Source organism: Ictalurus furcatus, chromosome 19 (genome assembly GCF_023375685.1).
Source record: "Ictalurus furcatus strain D&B chromosome 19, Billie_1.0, whole genome shotgun sequence".
NCBI lineage: Eukaryota > Metazoa > Chordata > Actinopteri > Siluriformes > Ictaluridae > Ictalurus > Ictalurus furcatus.
Genome location: NC_071273.1, coordinates 13,264,316 through 13,289,768, shown reverse-complemented (window position 1 = coordinate 13,289,768; position 25,453 = coordinate 13,264,316). Strand labels below are relative to the sequence as shown.

The window sequence follows — 25,453 nt, the reverse complement described above, 5'->3', positions numbered from 1 at the left end:
TTTTGTGTTTAGTCTTCATAAAACCTACTTTATCCTACAACATGCTATATTACCATGCTGGTCCCAGCTAGCCAAGTCAAGTTGCAGTTTTAAAATATTAACTGCGGGTTTATTTATTTTAAAAAAACAAACAAAAAAAAAAACAACTTATTTTGTGCAAGTAATACACATGAACTGTTAAAACATGAACAGTCTATCATTATAACTTGTTTGTTATTTAAACAAGTGATTGCATGGATAAGAGTTGTTCTGATTGTTGTTCTGATTTGTACAGTTGTTGTTACCAAGTAAGCATAATGATCTGTAATCTGTGAAAAGGCACGGATGTGTTTACAAATAAATCGGAACTTTCCAAACATGACGGACACAGCGAGAGGGTTGTGGACACACCGTAGCAACCAAAAGGTGTGGACAGGTGTCTTGAGATTGTAGCCAGACGATAACGATATGAGACGTGTGCAGCCACATCTTAAACAAAGTGTTGAATATGGTGTGAGGTTGTGACCATTGAGTGCTGGAAGACTAATCTGCATGTGTCCCTACAGAAATGCAGAGACGTAAAGGAACGTCTGCTGAGTCAGCAGAGGGAGACTCAGGCGTCTCTGGAGCGTCTCCGAGCCCTAATCCGCCTCATCCAGCGTGATCACATGATCCAGGTCACCATGACGGCCACCACCACCACTTCAGGGGGTGCAGCACTGCTCTCTTTGCCCTGGATCAAACCAAACTCCACCAGCAGCACGAGCAGCTCCACAGCACCCCCTGCAGGGCCCTCCACACTGCTGCACAAGAGTGTGCTGCACTCCCAGGGCAACAACTGAACCCATTGCAGGCAAAAACACTTTATTCATAACAACATACGTGCATTTCTTTTACCACACGGCTCTTCCCGAGCTTAACGAGAGATACTCACAATGGAAGCTGGAGAGTGAAATCTGGCCAATGTGGGTTCCCCCCCAAGAGCTGTATTGTCTTAAGGAAAAAAAAAAAATCTAAAACAAAATATAAAGAAAAAAAATCTAATCAATACTAACTACAGTATATTCTTAAGTCAATTCATGAGTATTTTTTAAACCCAACACCTACAGTGCTTAAGAGATTTTTTTTTAAACTTATTGTTTTTAATTTACTAAATGTTCTTGGCCTTAATGTATTCATGACAAAAGAGCAGATAACCGTGCCGTCATGAATACGGAAATTGAGTATTTTATGCGGCTAAAGCCTTTTTTTTTTTTTTTTAAATTACAATTTTCTTTTTTAAAGGGAGGGGGGGATACTTGTTCTACATATAGTGAGAGAGAACATTAGAGTAGCGGTAGTTAAACGAGACATACGAGACAGAGAGGACTGTACAGTGATCTATCAGAGCAGGAAAATAAATTGTTCTCATTCTCCTAAGAACAACAATCGCCATAATAATTCAGGTGAAAAGGAGATGGGAAAGTGGTTTTCATTGTGTATGTACTTACAAGCATATGAGCCTTCAAACAAATACAAAAGAAAAAAAAAAGGAGAATAACTTTTTTTTTCAGTATTAATAGAGTTGAGATAAAGGAACAAAGTATTTAAGATGACTACAAAATTTAGCATTTCTAGTGGAGAATTTAGTATTTTCATGCGGATGCCTGTTCATAATTGTGAATTGAAGTATTGGAGAGAGGTCGGTTGTTGTACATATGTTGTATTGTTATAACAGGTCCTTCTGATTTTTCTTCTGAATTGTTACTCCAATTCGAGTCTCATCGATGATGTTTCTTTCTGTTTCTGTTGCACTGACAGTAAAAGTGGACATTAGGAAGGGCCATTCAAGTTCCAATGAGTGTGTGCACCTATTGTCAAACCTTTTCTTTTCTTTCTCCAGTATACAAGATATGCCAAAAAAAAGAGAAAAAACCTTACATTTTTAAGCTGGGAGCTTTCCCATCTTTCACCATTGTCTTTATTATCTGTCTTGTCTGTATTTGTAGGTTTTGCTTTAACGATGCCTTATTTCCTAATCGCCACATTGACATTATGTACAATTTCACGTATTAGTGCAAGGACACATCTGACTGGAGTTGTGTCTGTTTGGTTATTTCATTTTCTTAATCTGTGAGATGATCTAAATGAACACTGCCTCAAGAACAAGATTAGATAATACCAGGGTTTATTAAATATATCACATTAAAATAAGAAAACTTACCTGGAATTAATTTTTTTTTTTTTTTTTTTTTGAAAGGACAATTTTATGCGCCACCTTTGCTAGTTTGTCTTCCTGTTCTTCTAAAGGATTTCCCAAGGTGCGCAGTTCTGACCTGGCCTGTGAGGCAGGGCTGCTTCTCAACCCGTGCAGAGGAAAAGCTTATCTGCCTTTTGCTTTGTGTCTATCGCTACTGATCAGCGTTCAGCCCAAGTCAGCAGGGTCTGGGCCTGATCACAGTCCAGTGGAGCAGAGGACTTTATTTACAGAAAAATAAAACAGTGCAGGTCACTTGGTCTCAAACTGCGTTTTCAGCTCTGCTGGAATCACCCTGATCAAAAGATTCCTAAATAACCATGACAGATTTAAAAAAGACAAAACAACTCAACACATGAGATTTCCAATATCATTATCTATTATCATTCCACAAGGGCTTCACCGGTGTGAGATTTATGGATGTGGAAACATTACTGAAGTGCATATCGTAGATTCCTGACATGGTCTGTAGATTATTATTGTAAATTTCCAATCGTGTCAGACCAGTGTGCACCATCCAGATCCGAATGTAAGGAATCACATGCATATCACCCACTGGACCATAATAAACACCCACGTCATACAGACAAGCCTGACCCTAAGGGATTAGCTCACAGGAAACTGCAGACGCTATAGTATATAGATTAGAATCAAACCATGTTGCAAACAGGAAAGTCGATGATAAAAAAGCAAACTTGCCCATATCAGAGCTCTGTTCATACGAGTGAGAGTGTTCTTCTGCCCTTCATGCATCATACGAGACATGTCCCCACCTCCTCCGCAGTCCACCCTCCCCATATTCCAGAATCTTCTCCGGGACAAACTGTGCCGTGCTTATACAGATCTATTTTAATACACTCGACACTACGTTGAACAAGATGAAACTTTTTTATATTCTTTTATCAATGAACGTGAGAAAGAAAAGAGACAAAAAGAACACGACAATTTTTTATTGTTTGCCAATTATGCATTTAGCTTGCAATGTGTGATGTGTCCGTATGCTATGAGGGAAAAAGTAGCAAAAATAATACTGGAATGGAAAAGGCAACAAGGCTACTGTTAGATGGAGGTCTTCGGACTGTCAGAGTAGTGGTATTTCTTTGTCGTTATGAAAGGGGACTGTCCAGTGGATAGTATGTATAGGAAAGTGTTTGTCTTACATATGCCAATGTAGTTTTTTCTTCTTTATGATGCATTCAAAGTTGATCGATGGAAGTTGGTAAATGGTAAAGAGTAGTCACACTTTTTTGTACCAAGTTCTTATTGAAAACTGAATCAATAATAAACATTGGAGAAAATTCAACAAGAGTCTTGTTAAGTGTGTTGTATGCTCTGTGTGTGTGTGTGTGTGTGTAACGCATTCACACTTTTTAAAAGCATGTGTCTGAGACGCTCCGGTCCTTCTCATCAAGTTCACACGCAAAGCAGGAACATTTACATCATCTTTGGACGTGTATAACGTGCGTATAAAATGAGTATTTGTTATCAGAAACTTCATTAAGTATTCCTCATTTTCTTGACTTTATCTATTAAAATCTCCCAACACATCCCACATTATCAGAAACATTGACAATTTAGAGAATAGTACAGGTATATTCATTTAGTATAAAACCAGACAAAAATATATACAGATAAGCTACATTTGAATTAGATTCCATTGCTAATTGCACTAAGCCTTGTAACAAATCCTACATGTAGACAAACTTCACTTTTTCTTGTTAAGCATCAAATTCTGCCTGATATCTGAAAATAACAGTGTGTGTGGCTCCAGGAGGGTTTTAAAGAATCGTTGACCTCAGTATAGACACATTGTTGCACTTTTACCCTGAGTGTGTGTGCTAGATAAGCAGAGGGTGTTAGAATAATGAACTAAATGTTGAAGGATGAGAATAATAAAGACCAGTACTGAGCAGCCAGCTATCATACAGTGATTATCTGGCATCGGGTCACACACATCAGGTCTACATAGCTCATTAGTGGAATGTAAAATGTAATAAAAAGTCCAGTGAAGCATAAAAATGGAATAGTGTTATTTCATCGCAGTTCGATGCTGTTACGATTCACGCCTTCGCCTTCAAGATGATCTCTGCTGCCTCTGGTGAACGGTTGCCATGGCAATCTTGAGTGCAGTTGTAATTTGGAAATTTGCTTTGATTTGTGTGTTTACACAGTCAATGTGGTCCTGGGTTCATGGCTAAAGACGTGTGTGTGTGTGTGTTTACGTAAAAAAAAAAAAAAGAAGACATTTTGAGCCGCATATACCTCACATCAATACTATGATTAATGCTATTTAGAAGGAATATGCATAGAGGGAACGTATATGGCATTAACATAACGTGTGCTGTCCCTGTAGGAGTGTGTGTCTTAACCTTTTCATTTATAATGCATCCAAAGAGATCGGTGGTAACAGAACTCGGTGTTTGCTAAACCTGACTTGTGAGACCCTCAGACGTAAATACATTCACCATAAAAAAAAAAAAAATTAAAAACCTTCTGTGTGTTTTAGTGTTAAAGTATCACACACACAATACGCAGCCTTAGTGTTTTAGTCCACAGTACACTAAGCTTACACAGTGTGTACGTTTTTTGCCCCATGACTCCACAGGTCACTGAGAGTCGATACCTCATCGGTGGCACGAGTGATAATAACAAGGCCAGATGTTCGGCTTCCTGCTGTGAGCTGTAGTAGTAGTAGTGTGTGACGCACTGTGTAGGAGGGTGTGGAGCAGTCAGGGCAGTACCTGCTGTGGAGGGCAGTGGGAGCTAAAGATGGCGTCGTAGTGCTCGATGAGTAGCTCTGTGAAAATGTTGAGCGGTGTGATGGCACTCAGAGACACACCGCCGTGACGAGGCCACACCAGGTTCACCCCGAACACACACGCCAGGTTAGAGGAGCTCATCTTATTAAAGATGCTCTCCTGAGATACCTGCAGAGAGAGAACAAACCGTGCCATTATATTATATATATATATATATATATTATATATATATATATATATATATATATATATATATATATAAAACAGAGTCTTGCTTATGAGGTACATACACTACACGCTTCACCACTTTAAATCATTTTATAGTTGTATTTACTTAGTATTTAAATCAATCAATAGACACTTCTAAACTAAATCACTAAAGTTAGCTGGCCAGCTTGTCTCTAACGAAATAAACACATGGAACACGCAAAGCTTGTAATGGCGTAAATTATATAATTCTGTTGTTTGAATGTATTTTGGTTTCATGCTTGTCTCTAATGCATGTTACAGTAGATTAGCATGATCCATAGGTAAATATCTCCAAGTATAGGTTGGGTAGATTCAGAATCAGAGTGCGTGATTATGAAATGACATACTGCATACAGCTGATTAGAAAATGACACAGACTTGGGATTGTGTACTTTGTCTCTAAACAGGTACTTGCAGTAAAAGACTTCAGTCTACACACTGTGTAACATGTTTCCATCGATTCGTACCAGCTCAGAGAACTGCAGCACCTGCATGGTTTGGGTGGATTGTATGTTAAAAGGTCCTGAGATGCGCAGGGGTTCGTTGTAAGTAATTATACTCCGTTCCCTCTGATTAAACATCTGCATGTCATGGTGAGTGACGATGCCCCTGGGAATGTCTGCAAGAAGATTACTGTTTCGCTGTACGGGGGGGGGGATTGTCACGCAGCTTCACATTAATACAAAGATCGGAAATTAAGAATGTCGACTTCAGTGAACTACAAATCTGCTCGAGTGATTTAAAGATGATGATGACGACTAGTGCATGAGTGCAGAGAAATATGGGGAATGTGCGAAAAACAATGTATCTGGAAAAGATTCCCAACGCTGGTCCTGGAGTACACCCCGGTCCCACACATTTGAAGTGTTTTCTCTGCTCTAACAGACCCACTTCAGCATTTTCAGAAGGGCTAATTAACAGCCCTTCTTGAGCTGGTGTACTCTAGGACCAATGTTGTGAACCTGTGTCTTTGAGGAACTAATCTACACCTCCTCCCTGCTATTAATTGTGTTCACAGACCAAGAACACAAGATGCATTTTCCCACACTTACTATACAGTGTTCAAAACTACATAGTACTCAACACCTGGACTAGTCAAACACCTAACCCAGTAAGTCTCAGTACAACTGCACACTGCACTTTACAAAACATCAGTCACTTCAGATTATGGAACTCGTTTTTGCTGCCAATATTGCTGCTATACTTGAGCTGCTACATTACACAACAGTTTACAGTTTACAGCCCATGTCCTGTGCATTTATTGTTTTGTTCTGTGAATTTATTGTCCTGCACTTGTCTCACACTGTTGTGTATTTGCACTTTATGTAGTCTTGAGTACTGTTCTGTGTTGCACCGTGGTCCTGAAGAAACGTCATTTCATTCCAATGGAGACACTCAACTGAAATGTTTCTCATGATCTTAAAAATCTTTTGATCTGAAGGTGTATGATTAAATGTTTGAAATCGGTGTTGTAGACAAAAATATAATCGTGCTGACGTGTTCATTTCTTTCATTAGAAAGCTAACATTTTATTTACAAAAAATATATATATTTTTTAATGGATGACGTGGAGTGAAATATTTTGAAAAGCAGCCAATATGTGTCCAGCGTAGCTGGGAACTCCTTTAATATTGTTTAAAAATCATATCAGGGAAATTCCTCAAGAAATCAGTTGAGAAAATACCAAGAATACATTTCTGGAAATTCTAGGCAAAAAGGGGGTCTACTTTGAAGATGCTAAAATATTCAATTATTTTGATTTATTTTGGATTTTTTATCACAACATAATTCCCATAGATCCCCATTTGTGTTACTCCAGAGATTTGATTAATTTATTATTATTCTAAAATGTGGAAAAATAATAAAGAACGAGTGTGTCTAAACTTTTGTCCTGTAGTGTACACACACAATATAGAGGAATGACAATAAAAACCCACTTGACTTGACAGTGTGTTACATTTACCTCATTCAAAGATTCTCACCAAGCGAAATGCATTTATTCTGATCGCAGATTCTGAATGAACCGATTCGATTTGTCCTAAACCGGACACTCTGCAGACAATCTTTATTTATATGCTCATGACTTGTGAGCTGACTAAAAGTTACGAGCACGTGTGGCGCAAGGTTTAGTGCCAACTTTACCATAACATGAAGCATGCAAGTCTGGCTGAGTACATTCATCTTTTTAATCACACTGATGTTTTTTCTATGTTTTAGATTATTTTTGTCTCAGCAAAATGACACCCCAGTGTGATTTTTAAATGGATTGCAAGAAGAGGAGTTTGTGACCGCAGTAGGGTCAGTATGAGTTACCCAGCGTGTGTGACAAATATTTAAAGCTCTTAATATTTAAAGCTACTTAATACTGAGGTCAGTCCTTGTCCCGTATCTGCCTCGAAATGTTAGTTTGACACCCGTCCATGTCTCACCATTAATTTAACCCTCCTATTATGTTATGGGTCATTTTGACCCATATCCACATTTGAGATGTCAGAAATACTGGTTAGTCTCTCTTTTTCTCTTTGAAATCTTTTGACTTTTCCTCATTTACAGTCATGAACTTGTATGCAAATATTTCTTTCTAATAAAAGTTTACTGGTTTAAGCTGTTCTTTGCTGTTTTTTGTGTGTATTTAAACTGTGGAAGTCATTTTGACCCACAACATAATGGATGTAACTTTATTTTCCAACATAATAGGAGGATTAAACAGATTGACTCTGTAACATAGCCTGTGTTTACTTAACAACAGTTTCACTGCAGAAGGAGCGCATCATGCAGAATGCATTCGCTGATTCTGACACTGAAAATCAGACTTAAAAGGTTTACATGGCTATTATTCATCTATTATTATAATAAAGATGACCTATTCTGGGTGCTGAACTTTTTTTAGGACTGAGCTATTAGTTGGGTTATTAACAGATTATCAGACTGCATGTAAACACAGTCACAGACTGGATTTAATTAGCCTAGTACAGTATATTCATTCCTCTATTCTACAGATTACTGTTTATGAAGTATAGTTTATTATAAGGGGGAAAAAAAAAAGTTACCAATGCTGGATGTGCATTCATTTTAGGAGTCACTGGATGCAGCCAGACCTGCAGTGTATCCCCTTACCATATGCAGGAAACAGATGAGGTACTTGACCACGATGAAGTTGTACTCTGGAAGCGACTCCACAATCCTCTTGCACCTTGAGACACGCAAGCTGCTCTCCACCGCTGTGAAAAACACCGTCTTATTTTACAAAAGCCAGACATTCCCGTTGAAACATCAATAAATAATTTCACCATTCAATACACCCAAAGACTGGTGTTATTTCTAGCAGTGTAAAATGAGCCTAGACTATTGCCGTTACCTCCAGAGGGTACAAAGACACTTATCTCACTGAACTCCATTTACTTGCCTTTGTCACATCCCACAGAGCTGCTATTTAGTTGGCTGAGTGACCAATGAATTATTAATACTGGATAAATAGACTAGCCTTTGGGAGAACTGAAGCAGACTGAGCTTTACTCAACGCTGAACACAGATCCTTCATCTAGAAAAGACGTGAAACAGATTCTGAATCCAACAGGTGTAACCGTGTGGCATGGATGTGATCTGTAGTCGCACACACACCTCTACTGTAAGTTATATTTGTTACTCAGTATCTCCAGTACAGCTCTTAATTGGGAGTTAAAATGTAGTGCAGCGAGCTAGATTAAGGCCTGGATTTATAAACTCACTGGTAAGATCCTGTATCTGGTTATATAACGTGAAGGTGAGTAGAGGCTCGGGCAGCTCCCGGAGAAACGTCTTCAAGATCACAGCAGGAACATGAACATCAGAGTACTGCTCAAAGCTAACTGGCTTGCCTGAGGCAAAACAGAGAGGGAGAGCGAGAGAGAGAAAGGGAGAGAAATCATAAAAGTGATTGTACAATAGACTCATTCTGTTTAAAGAACAATGCAGCAGTTTTCAACCTCATTTCTCTCCACAGCATCTGTAATTATCACTGACGAGAATTTTGATACCTTTGAATGTACTGAAGAAACGCAGATGTTTAACTCGGTCAATAAACAGTCAAAACACATACTTGTATAATGTTATAATACACATTTACCCAAATTTCAAACTATGGTGCAATACAATAAAAACTCATTCTACCTAAAGACAGTGATGCAGCAGTGCTTTAATCTTTCAGTCTGTCCAGCTCAAACAGATCAGCTTCCAGAGCTTCAACTTTCGTGCTAATACCTCCGTCAGTCACACTTTTCATCTCATAGATACCAAAATCGCTGCTGTAACTCTGAGTAACTGCGCTGCAATTGGAAATTGGAGTTTCAGCGTCTGCCGTCACCACTATTTTAATGTTGGATTTCTCATTAATACGACATTAAACATCGCTGGAAAATGGTACATGACAAAAGAAGCTCTTGCTCTTTTGTTTTTAGGATCTAACAGTAAAACCTGACACTATTATTTAAGGTTGAGATCACTTCATTTTTTTTTCACCTAAACACCACTAGCAATGTCCCCTCTGAGATATCAGTGCAGCACACCAACAATATAGCACCAAAACCCAAATATTTCAGTATAAAAATATATAAGAAAGTAAGAAAGTTAACCAAACTAAAATTTCTGCACAGCTACTCCAAATAGGGCCAAAAATATCCAGCGCTTCTCTTTTGCTCTTTATTGAACAGAACACCATCTTTGTTTGGCCTAATAAAGAATGGATTCCTTTCCTCTTTTCTCTTCCTACAATAGAACTACAGGTTATAAACACCTAATTTAAGCAGTAATATACTGTGCTGAGCAAGCTTTTTTTGTAAAGAGATATGCTTCAACGAAGGGACTGTTTAAAAGGACAAAGGCAGCAGAGTGAACGCACAAATAAAAATGAGCAAGTGCGTTCAAACATGAGAAACGATACCGCTGATAGTGCTGGAGCTCTCCTCTGGGACTCAACTCTTTTATACATCATCGGATGGAAACAGAACATGATTAACTATTTATAAGAACTGGACATTTAGTTAAAAAAAAAAGGACTCACTATTGTCTTCTTTCTGTATTAAACACGATTAAAGTGTCTCAATAAAAATAAGATGTATAATCATAACCCCAGAGCTGAGAAGGGTGTTAAGAATTTTGTGTTAGATCTCCAAAGGTAATTGGAGGAGTTAACGAAGTGGAAAGTCGAAACTGACACTATCTTAATGGGGAGTTCTGCAGGCGACGTGCTGCCTGTGATGCTATCAAGAACCGTCGGAGGAGACTGGGCTCTATTGATCTCCTTTTCTTGGCTGTGGGAAGGAGAGAGAGAGAGAGAGAGAGAGAGAGAGAGAGAGAGAGAGGGAGGATCAGCTCACCCTGGTTATAGAGTTTCTGGATGTCCTTGATGAGCTGCACTCTGACTGACCTTCGGAAGATCCCTTCTGTTTTTAGGCCTTGGGGTTGGGAGAGGGAGAGAGAGAGAGAGAGAGAGAGAGAGAGAGAGAGAAGCTTATGTTTTGAAATGTGTCCTTGAAGGGGTTCTTTTTGAGTAGTGTTTCTGTGTGAAATATAGCTGTCTGAATACAGATGGTAAATGAAGATGTCAAAACAGTAACATCATAGATCCAGTATCCAATATAGCAACCGTTATTTTTTTTCTGATCTTACCTTTCTGTTTGAGGTAGGACACAGTTTGAGACATCACAGAAGGAATCAATGCACCATTGTTTCTCTCTCGAATGCTGAAAAATATATATTTAATAACAAATGTTTGCCTGTAACCCACAGACACGCCAAATAATAAAATATAATACACATATTTCGCTTTAAACGTAATCAATACGTGGTTGCAAAGAACAATTTTAACCCCCTTTTTTTAAATTCCAAATCACCCAGTCAATGTCACTTAACAGCAATTAAACCTTCATGTTCACCAAAAAATAATCGATGAGTCTACTCACTACTGTAAGCTCACGCCAAACTGCTGTGTGGGCAGAGGAGGTCTAGGGGGCGGAGTCTTCGCTGGAAGAGCTGATCCTCCTTTCAGGGCAGCACGGAGCTCGTCATCATGCCTGATCACAGCAGTCAACGAATAGTGAATTTTCATGACTTTGACATTTGGCTAAGCGTAAACACACTTGGAGAAAGCACCATCTACCCTGTTCCACATGCATGAGCTCACAGACACCCATGACAGGCTAGCGTCATTTTAGCTGGGTCAAGGTCTTCAACCATATTCATCATTAAAATTTGCAAACATGAGGTTTTTTTTTTTTTAAATATCTGATTCAACTTATGTTTTTGTTTGAGAGATACAGGAACCCTCTACTGTGAGTCTGATCGTATAAATATTCATAATATACGCAGACAGGTCTGGGCTCTTCTCTTTTTTCCTTGTTAGGCTGAGGAAATGTAAATGTTCATTCAGCTGTGTGTGTGTGTTCTACGTTTGCACAGTAGATTCCATATTATTCGTCAGTAAATAGAGTTGAACAACGATGGTATTTAAAAAGGCAAAGGCAATACATTGTGCACCTTCACATAACAAAAGTACAATGTTTTTAAATCTACATCTGATTAACATTTTGCATCAGACCTTAATACAGCTTGTGGGATGATGAGCTGCTCATAGTTGACGTGTTCTCTTAGCTCTGCCAGATAGTTCACATAGGTTAACTTCTTACCAAACTTGTGGCTAAGTGAAAGAAGATAAAGATACGTAAATACCACGGATACAATTACAACAGCCTCATGGATAATATGATCTGTGTCTACCTTATAAGAGGTTTGAAAACGTTCCAGAGGATCCGGATAAAATTTGTGGGGTGGACAACATAGAGGGCTTTAAGATTCTTCTTGTATCTGGAATAGACGCACATGATAATAAAAAACCCATTGAGCAACAGAAAGAAATAAAACCAAAAGGGTGACAAGGAAATACCCAGTCCAAACTCTTCTAGCCAAATCTCTTAGGACAGACACATCACAGTTTATTCCATGCTCGGAAATTGGCTCTAATTCGCCTCAGTATGGAAACTAAATGATTAACTCCGCGCTCAGACGTGCTCTTTGAAGCTGGTCGACTGTTACATCGGAGACAAAAAACCACTAAGGACTAATTAGTCAGACGGCTGGGTAAAGGCATTTAAGTTACTCACTTTCTGTCAAATTCCCTGTAGGCGTTTCGGAGCCAGCTCAGGGAGGGTTTGTTGATGCTGCGCAAGCCATAGTGAAAGTAAACTACTGTGTAGTCACTCTCAACATACTGGTCCAACGTATACTTCATATACCTGTGAAACAGCCAAAATAAAACCTTACAAAAAAAATTTTCAACAGAGAAGGAAGGATTAGAATGAAAACCTAAATTGTGTTCGACTGAACTCTAACCATACTCACTCCAGTAGTCGATGGTGATTGAGCTGATGTGACGGGGGCATGCAGCAACTGCTAAAGATGATCAGTTTTCTGCCATAATTATCGTCACCTAAAACACAGACATACACACACACACACACACACACACACACACACACACACACTTATTCCAGAGGTTCCTGTTTGTTCCGTTTAAACCAGTCAGCTAAAACAGAATGGAAGAGTCATGTATTGTCACCAGACATGAGTTAATTTGGCTTTTGAATTCAAATACATTGCAGTTTTATTGAAGTATTTTAGCTTTAAGGAAAATGACACTGACCTCATTTACACTTTGTTGCTTCATACATGCTTATGGAGCTTGGACGCTAACCAATTTTGCATATTTTAATTATATACAAAATCACACCGCATAGCTACAATGTAGCTACATGGTTATGCGGGACACATGCTAAGCATCAAGGGTTTATAATCACTAGAAAACTGAGTAAAAAATATGAGTACATCATTAAAACTTTGGAAGCATCCGTTTCCCATGGGAATCCGAGATGTTCCACCTTTGTCTTGATGTACAAAAAATCTGCATTTTTGAGATTTGCATGTATTTATTTATTTATTTTAGAAATCTTTTTTTATTATTATTTATTTAAACCTCGAAACCTTACCCTGTAATTTAAATTTGTATGTTTTTAAAGGCAAACCTTACCCCCTAGCAAGTTCAGAGCAAATAAAAAACACTGGCAAAAATGCAGATGTATTACATACACCAGTGTATCTCAAACTGGGGGCCGCCAGATGGTACCAGGGGGACCACATAGAAATCCTAGAACATTGTTTTTTAAAAATAATTTTAAAAGGATTGTCAACCTTTGAACTATGATGTACATAAAAATGAGAAATATTAATAAATGAAATCAATTCTACACACCAAACAGAGACATCTGTTGATATACTAGTGTACAGTACTGTTAGCCACACACTGATAAAACCTAAGGCTATTTAAAATGGATACGGTTTTAGATAGAGGACGTAGTCTCTTATCCGAGAAAGTTAATACAGAAGAGCCTAGCGTGAAAAAAACAAAACTGTGAGAATTTGACGACTCTAGGGGGCCACAAGGGATGCGCCCTACACAAGGGGGGCCTCATGCTGAAAACGTTTCAGAACCACTGACATACTTCACGGAAAATGTTTTTTAATTTAATGCTATGTTCTACACATCACATGATTACATGATGAATACATCTGTCAGTTTTCAAGCTCCATATATCCATGTAAAAAATGTAAGTGAAACACAGCCAAGATTTAAAACAGATTTAAATCTGATTGCTCTGAACCTCTTTTTTCAACCAACTGGTATATTTGTATATATGTAAGTGTATACTTGTAAGTGTATATTGATAACCAAAACTCTTCACAGTGCAATACACCATAGTGCACATGGTCCATCAACGGCAAGGTTTTGCTGAGTATTAAAAAGTTAAAAACAGTGTAAACGCACATTGTTAAAATCTCATCATTTCACAATCTTGACATGAAAGACTTGAAAACACCAGGTGTAAACTGCGCTGAGTTCATACAAACCTTACGTCAGAGATATGGAATTATTCTGCTAAGCCGTTCTTCATAAAAGAATCATGAGAAATCAACATGATGACCGTATGTTTACAAAAATACCTTGTTAATAGCATTTAGTTAGAAATACAGTGGAAATAGATGCATAATAGAACGTGGAAAAAGTCGTCTCTGATAAATTCAGATTCTAAATAAAACCTGCTGTCAAACCTCCTTTAAAAATCCATCAGAGACACATTTTATCCACTGAGGAGTCATAGTGATGCATACTGACTAAACCAGGAAAGCCTTGACCTTTATCATTAAAGGAAACCATGTGAACAGAGACGTCAGCCATGATGTCTGTAAACATATGCGTATGCTGCGAGAGCGCACTGGGAATATGCATAAGCAAATCAAGGTGTTACCTGTAACTTGTAGGATGCCGTGCCTTGCTACATCATAATAGGGATGTGATGCGTCTTGACAAGCGTTGCCACTGGGCAGTGGAAAGGGGCACAATTGCCCCTGATCCTCCTCTTCCTTCTGCAGCTCTAAAAAAAAAAAAAAAAAGGAAAAAAAAAAAGCCCTTCAGGGTTAACATGTAAAAATATCAGAACATCATCTGAAGATATTCTTAGATCTTACTTTGTCTGGTCAAATATTACTGCATCATGTTTAGTAAGATCCTTGCCAAAAGGACAAATGCACATAACACACGATCATGACTTTGCAGACATGAACTCATTTTTCACATCTTTTGTCCTTTAAAAGATTTCGAGGAGGAATTACAGCCAACTGTATTACTGGTCTAACTGGTGTCAAATGATCTGTCTATATTTCAAGGCTATACAAAGTTAGAATACAGAAGTTGTTTTTGATGATGTCCTTTCAATGAAATGAACTGAACACAGGAAGTGTAGGTGCCACCGCATCATAAACTATAGGAGCCAAACATGTGCCAGTATGCGAATACAAGACATACAACAGTGGTTTAGTAAGAAAGGAGATGAGAGCATGTACGGTTGAGGCCATTTTCAATATGAATATTAATCAGATCTGCATTTCTTAATGCGGGTAAAAAGGTTAGGGGGTTCTGTCGTCTTTTTTATTGTCTGCAAATATTTTAATGGACCCTACATTTCAAAGAATTCATTATACAATATAGAAAGACAACGTTTCCGGCGTGAAAAGTTTGGATGATTTTAATGAATTTTATTCCAGACCAAAAAAAAAAAAAAAAAGCCATTTTGGAGTAACTATTATGAACATGAAGCGAAAACATTTCTGCTCTGTTGCATTTCTTTCATTCACAGGAAGTCCTATCATTTAAGCCTCAGAATCTTGACCGTTTCATTATTTATGTGGTGACTCAGTAGTTACTTCCTGATGGACACTGGGGCAGGCTATAAATACCATCTCTGGTTTAAAAAAAAAAAAAGAAAAAAGAAAAAAGGAAATGACCAGTAGACTACTGATTTTTAGTGTTTTTTTTGGTGGCCAGTGGCCTGTGAGATAAGCTGGAGTCCCATCTCTGACATTTCTGACAATCTGACTTTACTCTGTCTGTAGTGGAGGAGAAGGAAACACTACCGGTTACACTTAAAGACACTCCAAAATGAAGGCTTTGGTTAAACAGAACAACAACAACAAAAAAAATTGTTTAGGGAGAGCCGTGGCATTACATCTTACTACAGCACCCTCTTTTGGAGAAAAAACAAAACACTTGCTGTCCACCTGAATGAGGATTATTATATATTTCAACATTTCCACTCATTTAGGTTGTCATTAATGTGAACTCATTTTTCACTGAAAAGGTCAGTGTGTGTTAATGTTTAGGGAAGCTGATGACTTTGAGTACACATAGTGACTTAAAGCTAAAAGAATGCAATGACCTCTGTGTGTTTAATTATCAGTGCACCGCCGTGCCGTACCCTCCACACACACTAATTTTGAAGGTCAGCATTATCTCAAGAGTGACCTGTTCCTCTCACAAGATGGTAAATATAACTCGGCATGAAGCTGCATGCGGAATTCAGCATGTGGTTTCGGAGAAATAGGCCTGTTTACTGTTTGATCCTTCACATGGCCTACTTCCTTCCTTGGCACCAAGTCAACAACTGACTCAGGCAGGAGTGAGAGTCACTGCTGCCATCTTGGATTAGTAATTCCTTTCCAGACATCCGAGTAAGGTCGTAGCTGAGTCATGACAGAGTTTACTAATACCAAAAATCAGCGATGCTTTGTAGACAGAAAGGGGATACCTCCAAGCCTGAAAGTCACCCTGAATACACACCGTGTGATATACCGTGGATGAATCGTGTCGCGACTGCGCACTCAGTCCACACCGCATGTGTTACGTTTGCACTATACAAGCATGACCGCACAGTTATGAAACATGGAGCATGTGAACAGATGAAGCTGGACCTGCTAGAGGCAATGGTGCAGTGCACAAAGAGTCTATTGTGTTTTTCTGGTTTTGAGATATCACCACAACATAAACCCTTTTCCAACTACACATTTCAGAATCATGATCTCTTTGTAGATTAGGTGTTAGCGCTGTGATTTCAGTCTAGTCTGATGGCATTTACACTTGTGTGAGTGAAAAGACTCATGGAGGTGAAGTGTAAAACAAAGGGAGCATTTCTTACATGCCTCTGATGTAGTTATTTGCATGTTACATGGACTAAACCACTGCACCGAAGCGTTTTTAACTGTTGTGTGTGACATGCCTCACACAAAAAACAACAAAAAACCTCAACCAGGGCTCCTGGAATCAGGACTAAACCTCTTTATTGTAATTATGACATTATGTCAATTATGTCTGCTAAAAACTAGAAAGACATTGGGACTCACCTATCTCGGCCAGCTGTTCCAGGTCATTTGCTGAGATCATGGTAAAGACTGAGTGATTTCAGCTACGCTCAGTTACATTCTGCAAACAGAATAGTGATTTACTGGTTGGCAGTGAACCAAAGTATGATTTTGATCTGACACAATAACACAAACATGGTTTCTCAAATGAATCATTATAGAAGTTCTCCAGAGCTGTATCTCCCTGCAGTTCTTGCCTGGTTTCCCACTGAAACTAAGCAGGGATAAGCTTGGCCAGTACCTGGATGGGAAACCTCCTGGGGAGAACTAAGGCTGCTGCTGGAAGTGGTATTAGTGAGGCCAGCAGGGGGCACTCACCCTGTGGTCAGTGTGGATCCTAATGCCCCAGTATAGTGATGAGGACACTACACAGTAAAAACAGCATCGTCTTTCAGATGAGATGTTAAACCGAGGTCCTGACTATCGTTTTTAAAAATCTCAGGACAAGTTTTTTTTTAAAAAAGAGTTCGGGTATAACCCTGGTGTCCTGGCAAATTCCCCCATTGGCCCTTCTCCATCATTGGCTACATCACTCTCTCCTCTCCACTAATAGCTGGTGTGTGGTGGGCGTTCTGGCGCACTATGGCTGCCGTCGCATCATCCAGATGGATGATGCACACTGGTGGTGGTTGAATAGATTTCCTGACTTAAAACTAAAGAGGATTGACAGAAAAAATATTTAAGTACCCTTATATTTTAATAGCTATCGGAATGCATTTTAGTGGCATTAATGTGAGCCAAACACTTTGTAGATACTAATCAATCCTAATCAGATTGAGAGATGTAAGAGTGTTTGTGATGTTGTATTTGAGTGGCCTGCTTCAGTTGCGTGATTGACATTTCAAGTAATTTTCTAGTCAAGTAGACAGAAGTACACAACAAGTCACTTAATGTTCACAGTGAGGGAAAATACGTACATGGACACTTCTATTTTGTTATTTAATATTCTTCCAGGGTGCGTATATACACATGTATATCCAGTCCCCTCTGAAAGTATTGGAGTTTTCTTTTTTGCTATACACTAAAGACATTTGGGTTTGAGATCAAAAAGTGAATATGAGACAATAGATCAAAATTTCAGCTCTCATATCTTGATATTTACATATTATTCATATGATTGTATCAATAATAATATTCATATACGTATTTGAACAGTCGATTATGATATCTTCACCCCGGCCCTGTGGAGGTTGTTGGTCATGTCACTGGCTATTGTTTTCAGGTTTTTCTTCACAGCTCTCATGAGGTTTCTCTCACTGCTACTGACCCACTTGGTGTCTACTGCTCAGTACACCAGTGGTTTCTTTCTTTTTCAGCCTCTGATTGATTTCCCCCCTTTTCTCAGCTTCAAAATGCTTGCTTTTTCACCCATAGTCAGCTCTCTGGTCTTCATGATGGTTTATCCTTTTTCACAGGTGAAACCCAGGGCTCAAACCATGAGTAGACTTTTAGAGCTATTAATTGTTTAAACAGTTCATCTAACAGGGCACACCTGGGCAGCAAGAAACACCTGTCGGTCACATGTTCCAATATTTTGATCACTTGAAAAATGGGTGGGTTTAAAACAAAAAGTGCCATGTTGTAAGTTGTTTAACATATCTAGATGTAAATATGAGGAAATGAAAGCTGAAATTCTGATCATCTCATATTCATCTTTTAATCTCAACCCCAATGTCTTCAGTATATAGCAAAAAGAAAATAATTGGCCTCTCCGTTCCAATAGTTTCAGAGGGGACTGTATACACTGGAAGTATATAAAATAGGAAAAGCAAAAGGTCACTGAATAGTAATTTACCCTGACTGTATAATTTATAACTAAACATGTGATGCTAATTGGCTACATTTTAGGCAATGTGGAAAAAGTGTAAACCTGTGATATCAGGGATCGTTTTTTTCCTGACTATTGTTGACAGTTTGAGCAAATCCCATATGGCTTATTCACAACATCTGCTCATTACACAAGGTATAACACAGTGCTATCTGTCCATCTGTTAAATTTCCATATGCACCCTACCCCCACAATACATGTATTATGCATAAATCAGACAGAACCAGGTAGGTTGGAGGAGGGGGATGAGTAGAGTTGTAATTTGTGTAACACTGGTAGGGTGGAGTGGTAATGAGATCTATAGTTTTTACACACAATTTCAATGTAAACTAGCTAGAAACCAAGCTCAGAGTAATCAACTTTACGTAATTAACAGAGAAGGAGAAGCTTTATCAGGGGTTAGTTCCTGTTCGTTTCAAAACCCAGCAGGGAATCAATTTAATCTGTGACCACAAGGTAATGTTTATAAGATAAGAAAAAGGCTGATGTCATGAGTCGTGGATATTTGCAAGACTTAGGCATGATCTAATGCCCGGACTTTTGTTCACAGTTTGTCTGCTGTGAAAGCACATGACCTGGCTATGTGAGTCACTGCTAATGAAAATAAGACGTGACTGCAAACCAAAGTTTGTGACTCGTTATATAATCGGTGTTGTCTTAAATGCTCCAGTGAAATTGAAATGAAAGCATTATGGTTGTGACACCTGCAAAGTGTCTCGTGGCATTCACTAACTTTCAGTGTGTATACGTTATCTGGTCATATGACCTTTCTTGGCAGAGTAATGAATAATAAAAGGATGTGTTGGATGTGATGTGTCAAACTCTTTTAAAGAATATAGAAATCAGATGGCTTAACTGTTAAATAAAACTGCTGGAATAAGCATTAAAAATAAACTAAAATGAATGAAATTTAGACTTAAAAGAAACAAACAATATTTATAATTATATGTAATCTTCAGTGGCATTTTACTGTAAAAACTAAAATCCTGAGTTGATGTTTTTGATTTAAATTTCTTTCATTAACGTATTGTAGGGCTGGGTGATATACTGATATAATATCGATTTTGTGATAAATGATTATGTGATACACTTTTTCTGAGATATCGTTAGTATGGTGATGTATTTTTTAAAATGTTTTTAATAATTACAAATGAAATGGTACTGAACGGATGCCATTGATTTGACGTATTTTTAAAACTTAATCTTTGTTTTTGTAGGCATTAAAGAAAAGTATCGTCAAATAACGATTAAACGTAACTTTTTTTGTTTGTTTGTTTGTTTTAGTTTACAGACAATTTCTTAGCTGAAGTTTAATATGCATCGTGTATCATAGAAATGTCAAGTATCATGACATGATATTTTTGTCATATCACCCAGTCAGTATTGGTCTATTTTCTCTTTGGTTAACAGTTTTCCTACATTACCCACAATGCCAAAAAATTACAGCACCGACCACCGAATTCACACGAGGATCACAGAGCAGAAATATAAACACATGTAATGTGAATTCAGTCTACAGTGGCCAGTTAGAGTAAGTTTGATATTTGCATGGGACTGACCATCATTACTAATTTTCTAGTAATTAAAAAAATATTTTGTATTATATTTGCAGCATATCCCTAGAGGTTGTTCAAGATGCCACTTTGTGAGGACCTTGTCTTCCCAAAGATATTAAACTCCATTCCCCAGACATAGGCTGGGGTTTCACTGTGCTGCTTAAATACAAAAACACGATCAAATCCCAAATGCCATTAGGGAAAATGAGAGCTAAAAACCTGTAAGTGATTCTGAGGACAACATTCATTGTCCTTTCCTTTATCCTTTTACAAAACTTTCAGAAAGCACGAGCTGTCGCTCCTGCAAATTCCCAGACAGATCCATTACAGCTGACAGTGGGGTGAAGTTCCTGTAGGATGGGGAATTTAGATAGGGCAGGGCGTGACAAAACAACACTATGCCTGAAATACTGTGATAAGGAAATCTGAAACAGTTGCACTGGGACACATCCCTCAAAATAGTTTACAAAATTAGTGACAGACTGGTCTACTTTTAACCCCTGAATTTCCTGACCCAAAGCATATTATTCAATCGCATTCATTTTATTGTTAAATAGTAAATCCATAGTTACATTTTTAAGAGTTAAGGGCTAAATGACACCCCAGATTTTGCATTCTTTAAGTTGGACTGTAACTCAACTTTCCTGAAATATGTCGCTTTTAGTACACACTTCCTATTTATTTGTAAGTTCTGCTGTAAAATGAAACATGTGTTTGGTTGAGCTGATATTAACTGTACACTGAGTGTAATACATGTTCAAGCAGAGTGTGAAATCAAAGCCATAACCACATCCTCAACATCCTGGTGGGGGTGCGGTCACAAATGTAATGGTCCTTTTTAGTTCTCTATGTAATAAAGGCCCAAATATTTATACACACACACACACACACACACACACACACACAATGGTTTATTATATTTCAGATGCACTCACTCACACCCCAGGCAGACCTTTCATCTTATTATGCACAGATATAGTGAATAATATTTTCCAAACAGTAGAGCAGACGAAATATGAATTACAAAACTTCCACTGTGTATTTACTGCTAACTTTTTTTCCTCTTCCTGCAAGCTTACCCTTTTATCTGCTCTCCCAAAGAAAAAAAATCATTTGATTGTCTTTTCATTATTGTCATAATGTCTCTGTAAAATGACATGACTGTGTCGGTTAGCCAGACACAATGACTTACACAACATTATTTACCTCAAGCTGTTTCAAACCTGTATGCTGTGTTCAGTGTAACACAAAAGGAGAATTTTGAAGAATGTTTACACAGATATGCAGAAAAGCAGTCCGTATGGCACAAAGCTCTTGTATGGACTGTAGTTTTTATGGCTGCTTTATAGTGCACCTTTAAAGCTCATGATCGTCTGCCATTTTATGGTATAGAGCCGTAATAGAGTGGAAAAGAGTGAGGGGGAAATAATCTTTTATGTGATGAAAAGTAACAGTATTTGAGTTTGGAATGACAAAAGGGAAAGTAAATGATAACATAATTGAAATTTTTAGGTGAACTATCCCTTTAACTTTTTAAGCACAGACCTGACAAAGACATACAGACTAGTATCAAAATACAATGTTTGTGTACACTTGGGGAGGGTTTATTGTCCAGAAAAGAGAATTAAATGAATTTTTAAAAAAATAGTTAAACAACTAGATTTGCAAATAATACATTTTTATTTTAATAAATGACTTTGTCCTAACCACAACCTAAAAACACACTTGAGTCAAATCCACACGTTTTACCATGTACTAATTTAAGTCTGTGGATGATAACTCTCTCATTTTCAGTTTTATGAATCATTTTGTTAGAAAAGTAAATATACTGAAAGGCTGTCAGTAAATCCAGGTAACCATGTTCATTACATTCATTCACAATATACACACATTCATTCTCCATCTTCTGCCTAATATACTGAAAACGACTCCGTTAACGTTTCTCGTCTCGTCACATTGACAATAACACATTACATTCCATGAATCACGTAAATGTTTGCAGCCCTGCATATTACTGTCAGTCATTTAACGTTACTCTCATAAAACAGTTGTAAAATATTCAACTTTAGCTACTTAGCTTACATTGGACCTCACAGTCTTTCACCGTTAAAACTGAAGCGTCGCGCGGCTTCTGCTCTCTGTGATTTGATTGGCCATTTCAAACATTTTGACACTGATGACCGTTGTTGCTAGACAGACCAGCCTACATTTATTTTGATTTTTTAAAAACATTTAGTCATCCGAACAACATACGTAGCGATGCATAGTTGAGTGCAGCATCAAAAATATCAAGTTGGGGTCAAACTTGAGTAACTTTAATTAAGAAACCTTGTCCGTCATTCAGCTGCTCTGGACTGAAGTCCAGCTGAAACACCTGAGGAAAACTTAGTTTTAAAGTTGTTCAGCTGAAAACACGTACATAAAAAGAAAAAGTTTCTTACCGTCAGTGTTGAATCAGGTGCTCAGAAACAAGACTTCCCAAGGCGACTCGCTTAGCACTGCGCATGCGCTGTTGCTCTCGGGAGTTCTTTCACAGATTTCCTCCAAACATTCCCCAAAAGTGGTGGAGTGAAGTTAGGGCGCAAATCCAAACCGCCACTAAAGTTTTAGCCACTAAAACAAAGGTGTGAAAATAGTGTGCCAGCAGAGGGAGTATGCGGGTTTCCGAAGTAGCATTGGTGTTGCCAGGTGAACACTGTTGCACAGCCAGATGAGACACGCTACCTACTTTACTGCCCAGCTCCACACAACACAAACATAGAATGTTTCACAACCGGAAGTGAAATGGGCGTGTTATGGAAATCACCCACTACTGTTCACAGATAACCCTGCTGAAAACAAACAAACAAACAAAGAGAAATTTGAATGGTTTCCACAGCAAATAACATTACAAACAATCAGCTAACCATTAAAACCATTACCATTATTAGTCCTTAATGGTATCCACTAGACATAACGTGCCACCAATAGAAGGAAACAAATTACCAGTTGAGACCCCCATTAAAACCATTACAAATTCTAGGAGAGTTTCTATTTATTTTATTTTTTCAGGAGGGAACATTTATCACACTCAGGTCAAAACAGGCAGAACTGGTCAAACTGGTAAATGACCCACTCCTATTCATAGAGTTGTTAAACTCAGGCCTGGTGGTGTTTTTTTCTTTTCTTTCTAAACACACCAAATTCAGCCCTTGAGAACCTTGATATTTAGCTAAGCAGTGGTTCTCAAAGTGGGGTCTCTGAAGCAATGGAAACAGCTTGTAAATAACCACTACTATACAACATTATAGACACATTATGTTTAAAGATAACAACACAACAATAAGTCAGTTTGAAAATCACAAGAGCTATGGATTAGTTTACTCAAGTAATAAGGAAGTTTTCAAAATAGCGAACAATCTGGCAAAGATGGTGTACCCTTTTGAGTAGCTCAATGTGTGTTTTGGCAGCCGGTAGGTGAGCAGAGCAAGCTGGATTTTTCAGCAGGGTTTAATCGAATTTGTTTAATCCAAAGCTTAATAACTCAAAACAATAGCTAATGTAGACTTGGGCCTAATGTGTTCTGTTGTTTGAAAGCTCAGGAAACAAAAACCTTTAGGGCTCCAATAAATAGCCAGAATATTACTGTGCACATTTAAATAATGATCTTTTGAAGGGAAAAACTATGTTGTATGGTGTTATGTAAAACATGGTGTTAAGTGTTCACCCATAGAGACAAGCCAAACCACTGAACTGGTAGATTTATTTATTTATTTTTTATTTTATTTTTTTTAAAGGCTTAACAGTTAGTTACACTACCAGGTACCTACATTACAACATCCACTAAAAGTCCATTGTTTGAGATCTCATGGATGTTGTCAATGGTAGAAATTGTTTAGATTTATATCTAATTCAAATTCTCAGCAAAAAAAATGAAGACTTGTTATTTTTAAACAATTACACTATTGGTGTAGTTTACTATGAATTATATACTCCTTCTTTCCATAGGCAAAAGCCCAAAGGAATGACTACACACACTGAGAGTTGAGCCAGAGAAAAAAAGAATGAACCATCACATATTCATGCTCTGCCATCTCTCAGCTGACCTCAGAGAAATGCTGGTTTGATTTTCCAGACAGTCCTGCCTTGGCTACAGCTGCTAATTGGCCGCAAGTGTCAATCAAATCTTTGCATCTTTGCTCTCATGTTTGGTCTTTAACCTTTTCCCAGCCTAAATACCAGCCCTAGGTCCAGCTAAACCTGCTAATGATGCATGACAGAAAATGACTGCAGGATAGAGAGAATTTTTATAGACAGAGAGAGCTTATGATGAAGGGAGAGCAAACACGTTATATCAAAAATAGATTCAGCAGCAGAATACACTCTACTGTTACAAAAAACACATTTAATCCAGTGTGCCATTTTCCTTAATTGATGTGAACAAATGGATTTTGCATTTCTAATTGTGGGAGATGTAAATTTCTTTTTAGGTTGTGTTTATGCCTGTACTTGAGTCCATAATGGAACAAATGGAAAGCTTTTTTTCAAAGAGCTTTGTGTAAAATAATGTTGAGAGATCAGACAACCTTTTAAGCATATTAATAATAAACCAAGAACAAGTAGATACATTTAATTGACTGGCACTGGCACTAATATTCTCAAAATGTGGAAAGTCTGACATCTTGTGGTGAAATGGCAAGCTGTGTTGAGGGTCTACACTGGGTTGCTGGGCCATTAGTTACTAGTTAACTACACTATTGATCCAGTAATTCAGTGTATATATGTAAAGACTTTCTAGATTACTGTAAATTATGTATATTGGCAGAGGTTATAAAAGTACAACAATTCTAAGTGTAATTGCTCATCTAAATGCAGAAAATACTTAGGTAAATCCTGAATTACAGCTTCAAATACTTCACTCAAGTTAAAGTAAAAAAGAGTAAACTCTTACATTTATTAAAAGTATGAAAGTAAAAGTACAAAACAAAACAAAACAAAACAAACAAAAAACAAACACACACACACACACACACACACACACACACACACACACACACACACACAAACCATCTGGCTCAAATCACAT

At 37.9% G+C, this 25,453-nt stretch overlaps 2 protein-coding genes across 2 annotated transcripts in view; one reads left to right on the top strand and one right to left on the bottom strand.

Moving 5' to 3' along the window:
* Nucleotides 1-3,108, top strand: part of phf21b (PHD finger protein 21B) — a 74,748-nt gene extending 71,640 nt beyond the window's left edge. The window contains exon 14 of the mRNA XM_053649799.1: nucleotides 546-3,108. Coding sequence (XP_053505774.1) covers nucleotides 546-821 — 276 coding nt within the window. The 3' untranslated portion in view covers nucleotides 822-3,108. The remainder of the gene's footprint in view (nucleotides 1-545) is intronic.
* On the bottom strand, nucleotides 3,095-23,572 carry LOC128622993 (rho GTPase-activating protein 8). Its single transcript, XM_053649800.1, has 13 exons — nucleotides 22,830-23,572; nucleotides 16,987-17,065; nucleotides 14,559-14,684; nucleotides 12,598-12,685; nucleotides 12,360-12,491; nucleotides 11,977-12,063; nucleotides 11,798-11,896; nucleotides 11,163-11,273; nucleotides 10,870-10,943; nucleotides 10,578-10,655; nucleotides 8,952-9,080; nucleotides 8,341-8,444; nucleotides 3,095-5,142 (listed from the first exon to the last, which is right to left on the bottom strand). The coding sequence occupies exons 2-13, from the start codon at nucleotides 17,024-17,026 to the stop codon at nucleotides 4,945-4,947; spliced, it is 1,266 nt and encodes a 421-aa protein (XP_053505775.1). The 5' UTR covers nucleotides 17,027-17,065; nucleotides 22,830-23,572; the 3' UTR covers nucleotides 3,095-4,944.
* Between the last annotated feature and the right edge of the window lie 1,881 nt (nucleotides 23,573-25,453).